This window comes from Vanellus vanellus (genome assembly GCF_965231255.1).
Source record: "Vanellus vanellus genome assembly, chromosome: 14".
In the NCBI taxonomy this organism is placed as follows: domain Eukaryota; kingdom Metazoa; phylum Chordata; class Aves; order Charadriiformes; family Charadriidae; genus Vanellus; species Vanellus vanellus.
This window is the reverse complement of record NC_138919.1, coordinates 2,144,709-2,161,224: the sequence shown is the minus strand read 5'-3', so window position 1 is coordinate 2,161,224 and position 16,516 is coordinate 2,144,709. Positions and strand designations below refer to the sequence as shown.

The following is a 16,516-nucleotide window of genomic DNA, read 5'->3' as shown; positions in this document are numbered from 1 at the left end:
ACATTCAGTCAGGCAACAAACTGTGTATCTAGACGTTGTCTTTGAGGTGGTTCCCTGCACGCTTTGGGTGTTGCAGATAAAATTTGTAGCATCTTCTACAACGCAGGTTGCTTCTTTCTCAGGCCAGAACGTTAACCCAAGGCTGATTCAGAGGCAGGAGAAGCTGCAGCTACCAGTCAGCAGCACCATCACCGAGTGAGCTGGCTGCAAGCGTGGGCTTTGCTCCTCTCTTCACTCTCTCTTTTGCTGTGGCCCACAGGCAATGTGGTGGCCCGGGATGCTGGGAGTGGTCCGGATGCTTTGGTGGTCAGTGGGGACAGCCGTCTCCTGGCCTTTGTGGGTCCCTCCAAGTACGTTGTGACCGTGATGGAAGCCTGCTCGCTAGATGAGGTACCCAGCGCGCTCCCCTTGTTCCTGGAGCAGGGCGGGGAAGGGAGCACGTGCCACAGGGGAAGTGCCCGTAGGCTGCATCACATGAGACAGATCGAAGGCCTTGGGCACCAACACCGCTGGAGAGGGCCCTTCCCTGCACAACAGGTGCTTGCTCAGGGTGCTCACAATGAGGTTTGTTTTCCATTCTGTGAGACAGAAACAGCAAAGTCAAGGTTTCTTCTTCTCCAGCTTCATTCCCCTCTAGAAAGATAATCTGGAGAACTCTTGTGTAGACTGTCAGCTCCAACTCCTTTTTGTGAGCTGCTCTCCTGGGCAACAGGGACATTGCCTGGACCCTGCAGCCCCCTAGACCTTTCTCTGGGGGTGGGTTTTGTAGCCTCACGTTAGGAGAGCCACGAGAGCAATCCCGAGCCTTCTGCAGTATTTGCTCCAGGACGTTTGTTCAGTAGCTCTTTGTTTCACAGCTGCTGAGGGTGGACATCAGCATCCTCAATTTGAACAGCACAGCCTTGGACTCTGCAGTGAGAGTCTGCTTTGCTCCGGTGCCTCGAAGCGAGCTCCTGGTGTCCACTTCTTCCAATAAAATCCTTGTGCTTGATGCAAAAACGGGACGACTGGTGCGAGAGGTAGGATGCTATGAAATTCAGGCACTGAGATCTTGTGTTGTGTGGGGCTTTGGCACTTCATGTCACTGTAGGAGGCTGTAGGAGAGAAGAGCTCATCCTGGAGTTCACAGGCTTCAAAGAAACACAAGTGGCAAGCATGTAGCTATCCTGGCGTGGTTGTGCTCAGGGTGAGCCTGAGCTTGTCCTTATTTTCCATGCTGTCACACTCCTATCCTCTTGCTGAAGCGTAAGTGAGGATGTGAACTAGCTCAGTTAATGCTGCTGGTGTCGTTTTTTGTCCTCAGGTGTCTCCCGTGCACAAGCTGCCCTGTTCTTCCTTGGCACTGAGCAAGGACAGCAGGTACCTGCTCACTGCTGGCGACAAAGTTATCAAAGTGTGGGACTATCGGATGCGCTTCGATGTCAACTTCCAGGTACTGCCCACAAAGGGAGGGGAGGGGGTTGGTGTTGCGATTCCGAGTCCCTGGAGAAGACAGCAGCAAATACCCTCTGTTTGACTCAGTCCCAGTTTGCCCAGAAGCTGAAAAACACAGCCCTATTCCCACGTTGGTATAACGCCCGGCACCGAGCACAGGCTGGGGCCAAAGCACCGCCCCTAGTGAGACCCTCTGTGAAGGACAGGGGTAGATGTTACCTGTGTGCTAGGGACAGAGCCGCCCAGAGAAGAAAATGGCTCGTCCAGGGTTTCAGAGTTATTGAGAGCTAGGATAAGACCTTGAGGGTTTTCAGCTTCTGCTTGTTTCTCCAGATCAGTGTGCCGAAGCTCAGCCCTAGGTTGATCAACGCCAGGTCTGAGCATTGGAGGTGGGGTGCCGACCTCTGAGAGGATCTTCTGCTGAGGCGCTGGCTGGGCAGGGCAGGGAGTACAGTAACCGCTATGCTGATAGGAGAGACGTGGTGATGGAGAAGTTCAAGGCGTGCTCTCTCTCAGGTGTACATTGGCCACTCGGAGCCAGTGCGCCAGGTGGCCTTCACCCCAGACCAACGGCATGTCATCAGCGTTGGAGATGCCATCTTCCTCTGGGATTTCCTGGCTCTACCTGCAGAGCGGTCACCCCGAGCTGGGTAAGTACACTGTGCTGGGCAGTGCCTTCCGCTGCTTCCCATCACCCCACCTGCCCCATCAGCTGCTGGAGAGGGTCCAGCAAAGGGCTACGAAGATGATGATGGGACCGGAGCATCCTTCTTATGAGGAAGGGCTGAGGGACTTGGGGCTTTTCAGTCTGCAGAAGAGAAGACTGAGGGGGGATCTTATCAATGCTTATAAATCCTTCAAGGGAGGGTGCCAGGGGGATGGGAACGGTCTTTTTTCAGTGGTGCCCAGTGACAGGACAAGAGGGAACGGGCACAAACTTGACCATAGGAAGTTCCATCTAACCATGAGAAGGGACTTCTCTCCTGTGCGGGCGGCAGAGCACTGGCACAGCTGCCCAGAGAGGGGGGGGGTGGGGGGGGGGGAGTCTCCCACTCTGGAGCCATTCCAAACCCACCTGGATGTGTCCTGTGCCACTGCTGTAGGTGTCCCTGCTCTGGCGGGGGGTGGGACTGGGGGAGCTCCAGAGGGCCCTTCTGACCCTCACCAGTCTGTGATCTCCCCTCGGTGTAACACCAGTCTCCTTGCCTTCCCAGGGCTCATTCCTCCAAGTCCGCTCTGCTGCCAGGAGCAGGTGAGTTTGCTTCCTCCGGTGAGTTGCGCTGGCCGGCAGGTTGGCAGCTCTTTCACCGCTGCTCTTCATGGCTGAGGGTAGGGGTTGGGGGGTTTTTGGTTCCTTCCCTCAGTGGGTCAGGTAGCAGGAGCCTAACCAGCTAATTAACCCCAAGGGACAGTTTTCAATTAACTAGCACCTCTCAGGGGGAGTCTGCCAAAGAGGGGATGTTCTGAGCAGAGCTGCTCTGGGTTTTCTGGTAGGTCTTTCAGCTTTTGTGTTCTGTCCTTCCCTGCCTCCATCTCTTCTGTCTTCTTTTTCCCTGCCCTCACTGTCCCTCTGTCTGTCTGTCCCTCCTGTCTGTCTGTCCCTCTCTTTCTCAAAGGGCAGAGAAGTGGCTTCTCCTTTGTAGGAGGAAGCTGGAGAAATGAGCTTGGAGGTATCGCCATCAATCAACCCAGGAGGATGAGAGGACATAAGGGATGAAGGAAGTTACACAAACCCTTTTCTTTTCACAGAAGGGAGCTCTGAGAAGCTCAAGGATGCCTCTGAGACACCTCGGCAGACAGTTCCTCTCCCGTTGTTGTCCTCGCCACCGTGTTTGGATGTCAGCTCTGTCCACCAAGTGGGATGTCAAAGTAAGAGGAACTGCTTGCAGGAAAGAGGAAAATTTAATCTGGTTTTAGGAGAAACTCCTTGCCTAATTCAGCAGCGCCCTTGGAGCCGTCCCTGCCCGTGAGCCCCATCCTGCAGACTGAGAGACCAGTCTGCGCTTTCCTTCCCCTAACTTGGACAAAGCCAGCCAGAGGTGTTGGGGTTTGGCACCGCTTTATCCTCTGCTCTCCTCCACAGACTAAGCTGCCAGCAGAGCTTCTCTGAGGGCTACGGTAAATACCTTGCTGGGCGTACCCAGAAAGAAATGTCCGCTTTGCCCTCCACCCTAACAGATGGGTTGTTACACAGAGCAGGAGAATGACACTGCCAGAATCAAAGGGTCGGTCACATGTGAAGCAGTCTTGAAGGACACGGATGGCTCTGTCCTTTCACTGATTTTTCTCTTCAGGTATTTTCTCTGAGTCGGACAAAGAGGAGGAAGCAGGTCTGCCAGGCAGCAGCAGGATGGTGGCGAACGGAGATAAAGATGCCTCGGTCCTTGTGGTGGAGCCGGTCAGAAATGAGGAGCTGCTTGTTGTGAAGCCTAAAGTGAGGCAGGAGCACTCGAAGTCTCCTGGAGAATCAGCAAACGGTAAATGAGGGGTTTTCCCACCACGTACAAAGCTTGGCTCCTTACGGGCACAACGTGCACAGGCTTGCATGGCGGCTTGGTCTATCCCTGAAAAATAAAGACCATGATTAATATGGTACAGATAGACCCGGACATGTGCTCTGAGCTGTGAGACGAAGGGCAGCAATGTGTTCCTCGGGGTTTTTCCCTTGGGTGGGATTTACCAAGGGAAGTCAGAATTGAGGAAAGCTCACGTTGGTCCCCAAGCTTGCTTGTTCTTCTGGCTCTTTCCCTGCTGCTGCTTCTAGGCACGCCAGAAGCCCCTCTTCAGCTTGGAGCCAATATCATTTCTAAGTGGCACGTTCTATTAAACCCGTCTGAAATTAAAGCTTCTAACGTCTCTATTAATAGATGCACAGCCTCAAAGCTGCAGCAGTTCGTGGCGAGCCGCCAGAAGCAGGCAGCTGCCAGCGCTCAGCCCCAGGCAGCACTTGTTGGAAAGCTTCAATGTAAAACTATACCTCCGCCGCTCTCGTTGAAGACCTCTTTCTAGCTGTGGGGCTTATGCTTTCGCAGCGATGCCCAGGGCACGCAGTGTGGATGCCTTTAGGCTGTTTCCAGCGTGGTGTGGCTGAGCGGGATGATGGGAGGAGATGGATGGTCCTCCTTTGCTCCTGGAAAGCCGGTGCTTTTCCTATGGCCAGTGGTGTAGGAGCACGCACGACGCTGCAGTCTGATTTTTTTTTTTTTTTTTAATTTTTTTTTTTTTTAATTCATCTGTGTGTGTGTGCACACACATGCGCAGCATCTGAGCAGGCAGCAAGGCGCAGCCTAGCTGCAGCTCCCAAACCATTCCCAGAAGCAGCATCCCATAGATACTGTTTTCTTCTTTGTGTGGCAGAACCCAGAAAGGAGACCAAAAGTCCCAAGTCCCAATGCTCCATCCGCCCAGATTCCTACCGGCATTTCACTCCTCGCTTTAAGGCATCAGTGCTCCCCCAGGTGAGAGTTGTGCTGGTTCCCCGGGCAGGGGACAAACAGGCATTTTGGGGCTGGGATAGGTGAATTTTCCAAATTGTTTCTGTTTTCTTCTCTGCTTGAAAGCAGTTTGTGAAACGCACCCCAGGGCCTGATGTTCAATTAGAAACCCTCAGCATTAGTCCCCCTCTCTTCTCTACGTGCCGCTCTTTCCAGACTAGTAAAAAGTGAGTTGTGATCAACTCTCTTTCTTTCTGTTCAGCAAATCTGCATACATTTTTATTCAAAAGAAATGGAAATGGCATGTGCTATTGAAAGTGAAAGACGAGTGAGCAATGGAGTGATTCATCGCGCACCCATATTTGCGAGCAGATGTGTTGGCAGAGCAGGCTGGGGAAGGCAATCCATGGAGCGTATTGAAGATAGTCAAGGCACAGCTCTCGCTCTGTTAACAAACAGAGCAATAATAAACCAGAAACTTAACTCAACCTTTTCCTAAGCTCTGCTGCTCGTGGTGCTGGGAGAAAAGCTACATTCGGCTTGCACCCTCAATTCTCTCCTCTGTCCCTCCACCTGGTAGCATTTTTTTCCCCTCCACCGTCTTCCTATTGAAACATCTACGTCCCCAAGTCAGCAAAACCCATTGAACTCTTTCCCAGCAGGATTAGCAGCTGCTCGTCGGCTGGGCAGTTGCTGCCAGCCTGTTTTGTGCCCCATCTGAAAGCATCTGTGCCTGGTTTTGCTGGTGCAGTTTCTCTTTTCTATCTATAAGTGTGCCCTTTGGTATTCAGCTGTTGACGTGTTGAATTTGAATTGTGTGGATGTTGGCTTGATTTGTGTGTTGTGTGCGTGAGTGTGTGTGTGTGTGTGTGTGTTCCTGCACGCATGCTGCTCCTTACGTGGGTGTTGAATGTACCTGACCGGGCCATCCTTCTAGAGCTTATTTTAAGCTAGTGTCTGTTTTTCTTGCAGAATTTCTTACCTCCTCCAGCTGGCAGTGAGGTCTTAAAGCTGAAAGCAGTGATCGGCTACAACGGGAACGGCAGAGGGAATATGGTGTGGAACCCAGACACAGGTATACCGGGAAGGCTCTGGAGGGGGCAAGAGATGTGTGTAGTGACCCCAGTTTACGATCTTCTAGCTGTTGGGTTGGGATCTTTGCTTTAACACAGGGGTTCTTTGTGTTGGTAAAATCCAGTAACCCTTCTTCTTTGCTACTGGTAAACGCCAGTTGATACGGGCAGACTCATGCTTGAGTGGAAGAGCAGAAGGGAAAGCTCTCACAAAGGCCATTTTGCCTCCTTTCCCCAGGCTGGAGCGATGCCCAACAGCTTTGCCTTGCTTGGCGTAGGGGACGTGAGATTTGTCCTTACTCCACTCTCAACCTGATGGGAATGCTGCTGACAAGCTGTATAGAAGAGTCAGCTTTTATGTATCACTGAAAAAAAAATAAAAAATAATTCCCCTGAATTGTGACGTAGGTTGTAGCTGGTGCTGTATGTGAAGCCTTTACATGAAAGCATCCCATCTCCTCCTCTGCTAGGTTTTTTTGCCTACACCTGCGGCTGCGTCATCGTGGTTGAAGACCTGCACTCGGGGTCACAGAATCACTGGTTTGGCCATGCAGAGGAGATCTCGACGCTCGCCATCAGCCACGATGCCCAGGTAGGAGAGGCTTCTGCTGCCCTGGGCTGGGTTTGGTCATTGTCGCTTTGAGCTAAAAGAATGTCACAGACTAAAATTCCAATTTGTCTGTTCCTTCTTCTGCCTGCTGCATGGAGACCTGGGGTTATGGAAATACAGTAAATGGTTTCGGAGCCTAGCTGTCCATTGTGCTGGCTCAGTGCGATGGTAAAGGCTGTTTCCTTCCTCTGGGTGATGCTACCGTTCCCTCCTGCCGTCAGCTGATGGCTGTTCTCGCAGAATTTTCCAGTTGCCAACCACATCACTTTAATTTGAGACTAATAGTTGCTAAGACTAACTAATGAAGTGTTCTCTAATTGTTTACCAAGGTCTCAGTGACAATATATTGTTCTGTTAGGTTCTTGCCTCTGCCTCAGGAAAGAGGAGTGGAGACTCCCATTGTCAGATCTGCATCTGGAACATCCAGGATGGGGTTTGCACAGTGAGTCTCTTCCATCACGAGACACAAGTACAAGCCATGGCATTCTCGCGGGACGACAGGTTCCTTATTACCCTCGGTGAGTATACCTGTAACGCCAGATGTGGGTGCAGGAGTAGACCCTAGAGCAGACAGATGTGTAATCCCTGCGAGATGCATACCAGGCTCGCAGGTATGAAGCTGTTGCTTGGTAGCCTCAGGACAATGGATAACGCAGCATGTAAAACTGCAAGTGATCTCAGGTCCTCCCACGAGTGATCACCTGCAGAGGTACTCTTTGCAGCTGAGTGTACTTCCAGGGTGCTCTCAGGAGCGTTTCGAGGGGAAGCACACACCCCGTGTGCCTCAGCCACAGGCACGAACGCTGGGCTCCCCTCAGCTCCCCTTCAGTTCTTTCTCATTGCCCCAGCTAGCTCGTTTTTCTTGAAGTTACAGCTTTCTTCTGGCTCACTAGTGCTTGTTAAGCCTGTGTAAATAGTTTGCAGTTACTATATATAGTATCCAAAGGGAAAAGCCTTGTTCTGGACTTCTTACTGCTGCTTAGGTGGAATCGCATAGAAGTAGCCAGGTTTCAAACTGTGAGCCTCCTGCCAGGCAGCGATGCCAGCACAAGCTGTCTGTTTTCTTTAGGCAGGGGACATTTAAAGGACAAATATGCAATTAGTAAGTTCTTGTTTTGCATGAGAGAGGACCTGTGGAGCAGGCAATACACTCTCTCTGGGCTGGTGAGTCTGCCCTTGGAAAAAAAGCAAGCTTCATGAGAGAGAAAGAGAGCTTTGTGCTCTCCGTGGAGCAGCGTGGGAGAGCAGCCCTCCTCCAGCTCCGGTCTGGGCTGCGGAGAAGAGAAAAGCTGAAAGTCTCCCCTGAGACTGTGGAGCTTGGGAAAGGCAGCAGGAGAGCACTGTCCTCTGGAGCTGTCTGGGAGCTGGGGACGTTTCACCATCACGGAGGCCAATGCCTTCTGCTGCCACCCAAATACGATGGCTTCCATTAAGGTCAGCTCCCATCTCAGCAAAGGTGACATCCCTTTCTTATGTCAAGACTGTTGTGAGCTCTGATTGTACAGTATCACTGGAGGAGCTTGTGTGGGGCATACGATGAGGTGTGCAGTAGCTCCTAATGATGTAGGAACAGCAGAAAACCTGCTCTGTCTGCTGGAATCCCTACCACATCAGCCAGATCAAACGCTGGCTGCAGCCCCAGATTGGCTACAACCTCCAGCACGAAGCGTTGGGTCAGTTATGTCTGTCCTCAACCCAGAAGAGGACCCATCATTTCGTGCAGCTTTTGCTGAGCACACGAGGAGCCGTGTCCCTTCCTGGGATGGTGTTCACAGCAGTTGTCTCTGAACAACTGGACAAGGGAGTGACACAGTTGATGGGTGTGTGCAGTGTGTCTGCTTGTGAGTATCCTGAGGCTGTAGAATTTCTTCCTGACGTCTTTCATGTTCTACTTAGGGGACTACAGCGATCAAACCATTGCTCTGTGGAATACCTACACTTACGAACTCATATTATCGACTTGTATCTCGGAGCCGGTCCACGACGTGGCTTTTAGTCCTCTTTCTCACAGAGACCTGGCCTGCGTGGGGAAGGGAGCTGTGATGTTTTGGCTGTTGGAGCAGCAGGGAGCTGATGTCAACCTCAAGGTAAACCTCAGTTTTACCTTCTCCTAAAATTTCTGTTCAGCATCTCTGACTTCTTCTCCATAGCCCCTGGTGAGTGCGATGGAGGCTCTGCCCCCACAAGTCTGTGAGAGCTGATGATTTCTCTTAGTGAGATGATGTTGGCTGACCATGAATGGCTTTCAGTTGTGTTTGAGGCATTAACTGCATAAACTGAGGGTAGGAGGAGGGTTTTTCTTTTTCTGGTGTAGGTAAGTGCCATATTCTCTTGGACATCTCTGTTTTATGTGCTCTGCCAGGTTCATCGGGCCTCTGCCCCGGACGTACTAGGGCCGGTGGAGCTGACCTCTCTCTGTTACGGTGCCGACACTCTTCTTTATAGTGGGACCAACTCAGGCCAGATCTGCGTGTGGGACACCGAGACTAATTGCTGCTTCATGACATGGGAGGCCGACGAGGGTGAGATCGGTGAGTGCAGATGCCCTGCTCATCTGTCAGGGCTGTAACAAATTCCATGGGAACTCGTTTGGAAAGAAGAGCAATGAGCTTGCAGTCTTCCGATTTCAGCTGTGCTCGGAAAACCAGTTTGCTGTGTCGGATACAAGATGCGTGGGGTGGCAATAGATCCGGGTTTGCCTGGATTTCTCTGAGTTTCTTCATCAGAGCTGGGGGGTCCACATCTAGTCTGTAAAAACGCTGGGTATTGGGCTGTAAAAGACCCCCACTGCCCTGCCCGAATGAATCAGTGACTTGGCTGTCAGGAGCATGCTTTGGGTGGTGGCTGAGAGCGGTGGATATTCACGGGTGCCCTTTGTTCCCCTGTGGCATCCCAGGTGTGCTGGTGTGTCGGCGTAACAGGCTGGTGAGCGGCAGCAACACGAAACGCATCCGCTTGTGGGCAGTGGCTGCCGTGCAGGAGCTGAGGCTGAAAGGTCCCGACGCCAGGTAGGAGGTTGTGGCCTCAGCGTCCCCACTGTGTGCGCACCCATCTCCAGAACACTCTGTGCTCTTGAGATGCTCTTCCCCTCACCTGGCAGCTCCCAGGACCTGTCTGAGAGGTGGCTTTTCACGGACAGACATCAGCTCTGCCGGCAACCGTGCTGCTCCCGTTGCTCTTCATCCTTAGCTTTTCCTCTCCATCCCGTGACTGCTGATTCTTTTTGTCTGGATCTTTTTACTGAACTTTTGCCACAGGTAGCTGAACCCTCTTAATACTGGAAATGGGTGGAGTTTATCACGCCTGAAGTTTGTGTTGGTGATTTGTAGGAACTCCTTTAAGAGAATTAGTGAAAATACATGGCCTTTGTTTCTTCTCTTGCACTATTGCACCCCCTGTTTTCTTTCTTTCCTATAAAAGATGGTTGCAGCGCAAATATAATGGTAGTCACTGTTCAATGTACAGGAGCGCTTCATTGAACCGTTTAGCTACAAATACATGACTGGGCTCATTAGAAAATTGCATTCAAAGGAGGCAGAGTGGCTGTTCCAACAGTTGAGCCAGTCCTTCTCGTATCCTCCTTTCCACCAGGTCTTGCTCAGTCCTGCTAGAACATGAGATTACCCTCGATGGGACAATAGTCAGTGCAGCCTTTGATGACTCTCTAGAAATGGGAATTGTGGGCACCACGGCAGGAACACTGTGGTACATCAACTGGACGGAGAACACAAGCATCCGGCTAATCAGCGGCCACAAGAACAAGGTTAGAGGGGCCAGGCCGGGGTGGTTTGTCCCGCAGAGCAGCAAGTGCTGTGTGTGCTGTCCATGCCCCGGGAAGTGCGTGCGGGCTGCAGAAACGTTCCCTGGTCTGGCCACGGGAGAGCTCAGGGAGCTGCAGGGCTCGTTTGCACTGACGAGGCACACGGAGGAGTCTAGAGAGAACTGTGTACACTGAGGAGGCCAATATCAAGAAGTCTGAGCTCATCCGCTCTAACCTTAGGTGTTTAACAGCCTCTGCCTGGGAGCAGCTCTGGGCCTTTCTGCTGGAGCGGAAGACTGTAGTTTGCAGTCACTGAGGCTTCATTCCTGAGTGCTCCGACTTCTGCCTGTCTTCTGTTTGCTAGCAATGTTTTCTTTGCTTAAAATATTTAAAAAAAAAAAAAAAAAAAAAAAGCCCAAACAGGTGGAGAATGACTGGTTTGAATTTTGCTGTTGCTTTGGGCTATCTTTACGCTACAGAAAAAAAGATTTCAAATGGTAAAAGATAAGATATTTTACTTACACCTAAGTCGTGTAGTGCCTGGTCCTAGCTTTGGCGTTAGGTTTACTGGTTTCCATTACAAGCCTAGTTGTCAGCCCAAGATTTAAGCACAAAACCAAAGTACCCCACCTTCCTTTAGGTCTGGGCCACCTTCTCTGGTGTCTCCCATGAGGGGGGTCCTGGGGGATGAGAGGGCAAAGGAGCTGATGTCCTCTAGGCTGCGGCATTTGTAGGGTCCCAGTTCCCCATCTCCGTTCTCGCTGCAGGTGACCGAAGTGTGCTTCAGTCCTGATGAGACTCACTGCGCAACGTGCGGGGAAGACGGCAGCGTGAGGATTTGGTCTCTGGGCAGCATGGAGCTGGTGGTACAGTTCCAGGTGCTCAACCAGGTAATTGTTTGTGGTACATCAATCTCCTCCTCTTGGTAGAGGGCACAGTCCATTGCTTGGGATTGCAAGGACTGCTGTGTCCTCACAGAGCAGGCTAAACTTGGAGAAACCTTGCAGGTGGAGCTTTTAGTGTGCTTTTCTCTTCACTGTGTCATTGGGTCTCTGCCCTGGTTGTTTTGCAGAGCTGCCAGTGCCTGGCCTGGGAGCCTCATTCTGTCGTTTCGTGGGCAGCTGAGAGCCAGCATGTAGTAGCAGGGTACAGCGATGGCACCATCCGCGTGTTCAGCATTTCCAGGACAGAGATGGAGCTGAAAATGCACCCCCATGCCGTTGCGCTGACAGCAATTGCCTACTCCGCAGACGGTGAGGCTGCCTGTTATAACAGTGGGGAGATGTTGCCTCGGGGAGCGTGGCTTGGTTGTGCCTGGGTTATCCTCACCTCCAGCTGGTCTTGTGTAGTGGTGACCTGCCCAAAAACCTGGGGCCAGGGAGGGCCAGAGAACTTGTATCAATGAGCTCTGGTAGCTGCCAGCTGGGCACGTGGTAAGTGGGACACGGGAGGTATATTGGCAATGGTATAGCAAAGGGGGTTTGTGTACAACAAACATGCCTTTGTGTCCTCCTGCTTACAACCTGCAGCAGTTTTTCCTCAGTGTAGTGTTTTAGTGGGTGTCTCTGAGACATCCCACCTTACCCAGCCCTTGAGTCAGACGTTCCCAGCCTTTCACAGTGTTTTGGGAGACCAGTATCCCACGACCTTTCCCCTATGGGCTTTTTCTTCTCCTACAAGAAGCATCCTATTCTTTTCTCTCCTCTCCCCACAGGAGAAATGATCTTATCAGGGGACAAGGATGGGCTCGTAGCTGTCAGCAGCCCTCACACCGGAATAACTATCCACATCCTTGCTGAGCACAAAGGCTCCCCCATCACTGTCCTCCAGTGCACCAGGAAGCAGGTGAGACCTCACCCTCTGCCCCGGCGCTGTGTAGGAGCAAGTTCCCCATGTGTCACTGCACAGCTGTGGGAAGCAGCAGCAGCGTGGCTGGATCGGGCAGCGAGTTTCCTTCATTGTCCCTCACTTTTCCTCTTCGGGCCCCCGTTCCCTCCAGTAACTTCTGTTCAGTTTTTCCAGGGATGTCTTCAGTGGGGTAAAGCCGTGGGCGTTGCAGGTGCAATCCTGAGTGAGGCTGTGCCTGCGGGCTGGGGGTACCTTTGGTGGCTGTTGTATACACACTGCACACACAGGTGTGACGTGTCCCTGCGCCACGGGCTCTCAGAGAGCAGTACCCCTTGAGAGCAGCCCGGGCTGTGAGCTTTCACCTCCTGTGCACCTGAGAAAGGGCTCGGCGTGCTTTCCCCGCTTTGCTCATTGGCAGCCTGGCCTCCAGTGTGTAGCTGGCTCTTCGTACGGTTCCTCTGTGGAGCTAGGAAGACTCAGTTGTGCAGCACCTCCTTTGTCCTTCTCTTCACGGAGAGCCTTTTTCTTTCACGCAGCAGAAATGAGAATAATTTAGCCTAAGTTCTCAGGCTGCAAGGCTGTGTTCCCTGGCAATTCTAGACTTAGGAGATCCTCCTCGGTTTTAGGTGAAGGACTTTTTTAGGTGACACACGGTATCTGCAAGCACTACCCTAGGAGATGTGCAGATCTGGAGGGCATTCAGGGGAAGAGATCTGTGTCGGTCAGGCCAGGTGCTCATCTCTCCTTTAGCAGACTCTTCTGCTGGTGTTTTCAACCCGGAGTGTGCCGCCGGTTCCAATACCACGGCTTCCTATTTTATTCTAAGTGACTTTAAGCACTCTTTTAACATAGCACTGCCCAAATGGAGGTTAATCCCGGTGTTGATCCCCTACGGCATAAGGCCTGTGTTCCCATGAGCTCTAGTGGCAGCTTTCTTTGAAGCTTCTGTACTGCCAGAGTCACAGCTTTGCTTTTATCTTCTGTAGTACCGTGACTTTGGGGTGGAAGGAGGCGAGCTCTGGCTGGCCACCAGCTCGGACCGGCGGGTCAGCATCTGGGCTTCCGACTGGCTGAAGGATAAGTGCGAACTCCTCGACTGGCTCAGCTTCCCAGCTCCTGCCAGACCCGAGGTGAGAGTGGCACCTGCCAGCCCCTGCCTGCTCACGGCGTGGGTCTTGGCACCAGCCGAGTTGGAGGAGAGATGCCTCAAGGCTCTGAGCAGGATGGGGCCAAAGAGAGTGTGTGCTTAGGAAAGTCATCTTTATTAGTTCTGCTGCTCGTAGAGTATCTTGTTAGCACACATTCTTGCGTGTCGAAAGGCAGCGGGAATTGTAGCAGCGCCTAACTGCTGGGAAGCACTGACTTTTGTAAGCACGAGGAGTCAAAAACTGCATCTGCAAAGAGCTGACACCCCTGTGCCACGCAAAACAGAGCACAGGCAGCAGTGAGAACAGCGCACAGAAGAGAGACCTAATTATGAGCATGCTGCTAACTTTGACGTTCCCAAAGAGCATGAATATTCAGAGCCTGGAGCCCAGTGCTGGGTTCACAGAGCCAAGTACTCTAACCCTGTGTGTCTGTGATGCTTTGCAGAACACTTGGGCTCCCACTCAGGTGTGGGATTTGGGCAGCAGGACACCTGCAAGAAAGGGAGGAGGGTCTGTAGCGGAGAGGACGTGGAGATGTTCCCCAGTACACATGACACTGGCACGCAGAAGGGAGCTGGGTCTTTTTGGGGGGCAAGCAGAGGTGCCTCAGCCTGCCACCCTCAGGGCCAAGCACCATCTGGGCCCATACAGCAGTTGGGTTCTGTCAACGTTTCTTCTGTTTGTTTCCAAAATGATGGATTTCCTTTCCATGAAGGAAACTCGCTACAGGTGTCCCCACAGTGAACAGGTGAAGGACTGATCTTGCATCCACTACTAAAGATCTATCTTCTGTGCCCCATTTTCTTGTGTTAAACCAATCCATAACCCAATCCCACCTTCAAGCCCCTGCAGCAAGAATGCCTCAGTGGAAATTCAACCTGTTGGACCCTTGCGTATCCTTCTCCTATCTCAGTAAACAATTTGCTTCAGCTTTCCATGGCAGTGTGGGATTGCTCCTTGCTTCTTTGCTGTGAGCACATCTGAGATGGCAATGCAAGAGGGAGGAAACAACCTCCATCATACTAATTTCCCGCTGCTTAGACACCCAGGGCCCAAGGGCTGGTGTCCCTCCATGCTTTCCTTTTGTCCCCCACTGTGCTGGAGAAGCTAGCCTCGATTTTGTTCCCTTTGGTTTCCCCCTCCAGGGCCTCGGCAGCCTCCCGCCCAGCCTGGCTGCCTTCTGCCCTTGGGAACCCAGTACCCTGGTCTACGTCGGCTTTGGGATGCAGAAGGAAGCCTTGTTTTACAGTCTGCGCAAGAAACAGGTACTCGTGCCCTGTCAGGGTGACACGGGCGCTCCTCTGCCCCTGCGGGGCTGTGGCCACATCGAATGAGGTGCGACGTGGGGGAGGCAGTGCTGCCCTGCGTGTAAAGCCAAGTCTGAGAGTGTGGGGTGGGCTCAGGCAAGCAGCTGCTCAGGGCAACAGCTTTTCATCTCAGAAACTCTGGAGTCTGGCGCAGGTAACTGGTGAGCGGCAGGGCCCTGCCCCTGCCTCGGGCTGCGTGTCTGGGCAGGCTGCCAGTCCCTGCTGCTGCCCTGCTGCCTTTCAATCCGACTGGAGGGGAAGGCGTTTGCTTTCAGGAGCGCTAACGATCTCTAAATCTTTGAGATGAGTCTCCTCTGGAAAGTCGATGCCTTTGGCAGGTTTCCGAGCTCTTGAGAGGTGCTGTGCATCTGTCAGCCTCCCCTTTGAGAGGAGCCCTTTACTGTCCTAACGACTGTCACTGCAGCAGCTCTGGTCTCCTGCCTGCTCATTTCTGAGGTGTTGGTGTTTCTCTTCCTGGAGCGCAGGTAGTTGAGAAGATCTCCTTGCCATACTTCGCCACGTCACTGAGCCTGTCTCCTGCAGCACGCTTCATCGCTGTCGGCTTCGGCGGTGAGTACCAGAGGGTGCCACGGGCACTGCTGCTCAGGCTGCCTTGTCCCCAGGTTGCCTTTGGTGGGGAGGGATCTCCCCTTTTTCCTGTGAGTGGCAGGGAAACCAAGTGTCTTTTTTCCTTTAAACGAGAGAGACATGCACACACGCTAGCCCGTGCCCTGGGACCCTGGGAGCTACAGTCCCAGGACTGCAGGTAGCTGCCCTGCTCCCGGGACAGGGTATGCATCAGGCAAGGAGAAAGCTGTGGGAGAGTCATAGGTCAGAAATGAGATGCATGAGCTCAGTCCTGTTTGTCAATGAGCAGGATTTGTCACTTGAATGACTCTTTGAGGTTACGGGCTGTCTTCATCTCCACTTACAAGCAAACAGCTCTGCCGCTGTGTGAGCTACAGCCCCCAGGAGCCACAAGGGACCTTCCCCCAGCACAGGGCCGATCAGTACCTTTCTGCTGTCAAGGGCACCTCACTCTTGTAGCTGTTTGTATCTGCACTTACATCCATTGTGCTCTGACAGCAGCTCCCAAGAGCGGGGTGAGCTCCATGTCTGCCCCAGAGCTGCAGGCCACCCGCCAAGCCCAGGTCTGGACGCTTCAGGGGGGTGCGAGACAGCAGAGCAGCACTAACACATGGGTGCCACATCCATTGCTGCAATGTGACAGTCTGACACACAGCGTGGAGCGGCCGTGTCCCGCTCTTTCCCCATTACCAGCTGTTAATTCCCTGCTTGCTTCAGCGAGAAGCTGTCTCCTGGCGTTCACCTTATTGACTCAGGGGGGTGGAGAGGGGCCGGGGGGTGACTGGGAATGGTGTTCCTGGCAGGGATGAGCCCCATGGCAGCAGAGTCCCCTTCTCCCGGCACCAAGCTCCCTTCCCACGCCACTGACCCCCCTCCTTTCCCCACAGAACGGCTCCTGAGGCTGCTGCGCTGTCCCACCAGCGATGCCCAGGACTACGCCGGCCACGATGATGCTGTCCACCTCTGCCGCTTCGCCCCCTCTGGCCGCTGCCTCCTCACGGCCTCCCACAGCGCCGTCCTCGTCTGGGAGCTCACAGGCAGTTGAGCCGGGAGGTCCCTGGACTAGTGGCGCTTCTCCAGCATAGAAGGCCGGCCCCCCCTCACCTGGGCCGGGCCCCGGCTCCCGCTCCTAGGCGAGGCCCCGGCTTAGGCCCCAACCAGGCCCCAGCCTCACCCTCCGCTCCCCCCCGCGGGCTGCTGCGGCCGGACGCGGCGGCGGGCCCGCCGGCCAGGCCCGGCCGGTTGCGGGATGTGTTCTACGCCTCCATTTCCCGTTTTGATTTGGTTTGGGTTTTTTTGTTAATAAAAACATCG

General features: G+C 53.2%; 1 protein-coding gene across 1 annotated transcript in view; it reads left to right on the top strand.

Annotated features, from left to right (window-relative positions):
• The window catches only part of WDR90 (WD repeat domain 90), a 31,661-nt gene extending 15,191 nt beyond the window's left edge, over window positions 1-16,470 (top strand). Inside the window, exons 21-42 of the mRNA XM_082490536.1 lie at window positions 260-390; window positions 858-1,019; window positions 1,304-1,432; window positions 1,951-2,084; window positions 2,649-2,686; window positions 3,184-3,303; window positions 3,729-3,911; window positions 4,792-4,892; window positions 5,841-5,943; window positions 6,412-6,533; window positions 6,910-7,069; window positions 8,448-8,638; window positions 8,914-9,082; window positions 9,448-9,559; window positions 10,143-10,314; window positions 11,079-11,201; window positions 11,384-11,564; window positions 12,026-12,156; window positions 13,146-13,289; window positions 14,453-14,572; window positions 15,100-15,184; window positions 16,090-16,470. Coding sequence (XP_082346662.1) covers window positions 260-390; window positions 858-1,019; window positions 1,304-1,432; window positions 1,951-2,084; window positions 2,649-2,686; window positions 3,184-3,303; window positions 3,729-3,911; window positions 4,792-4,892; window positions 5,841-5,943; window positions 6,412-6,533; window positions 6,910-7,069; window positions 8,448-8,638; window positions 8,914-9,082; window positions 9,448-9,559; window positions 10,143-10,314; window positions 11,079-11,201; window positions 11,384-11,564; window positions 12,026-12,156; window positions 13,146-13,289; window positions 14,453-14,572; window positions 15,100-15,184; window positions 16,090-16,247 — 2,969 coding nt within the window. The 3' untranslated portion in view covers window positions 16,248-16,470. The remainder of the gene's footprint in view (window positions 1-259; window positions 391-857; window positions 1,020-1,303; window positions 1,433-1,950; window positions 2,085-2,648; window positions 2,687-3,183; window positions 3,304-3,728; window positions 3,912-4,791; window positions 4,893-5,840; window positions 5,944-6,411; window positions 6,534-6,909; window positions 7,070-8,447; window positions 8,639-8,913; window positions 9,083-9,447; window positions 9,560-10,142; window positions 10,315-11,078; window positions 11,202-11,383; window positions 11,565-12,025; window positions 12,157-13,145; window positions 13,290-14,452; window positions 14,573-15,099; window positions 15,185-16,089) is intronic.
• The last annotated feature ends 46 nt before the right edge of the window (window positions 16,471-16,516 follow it).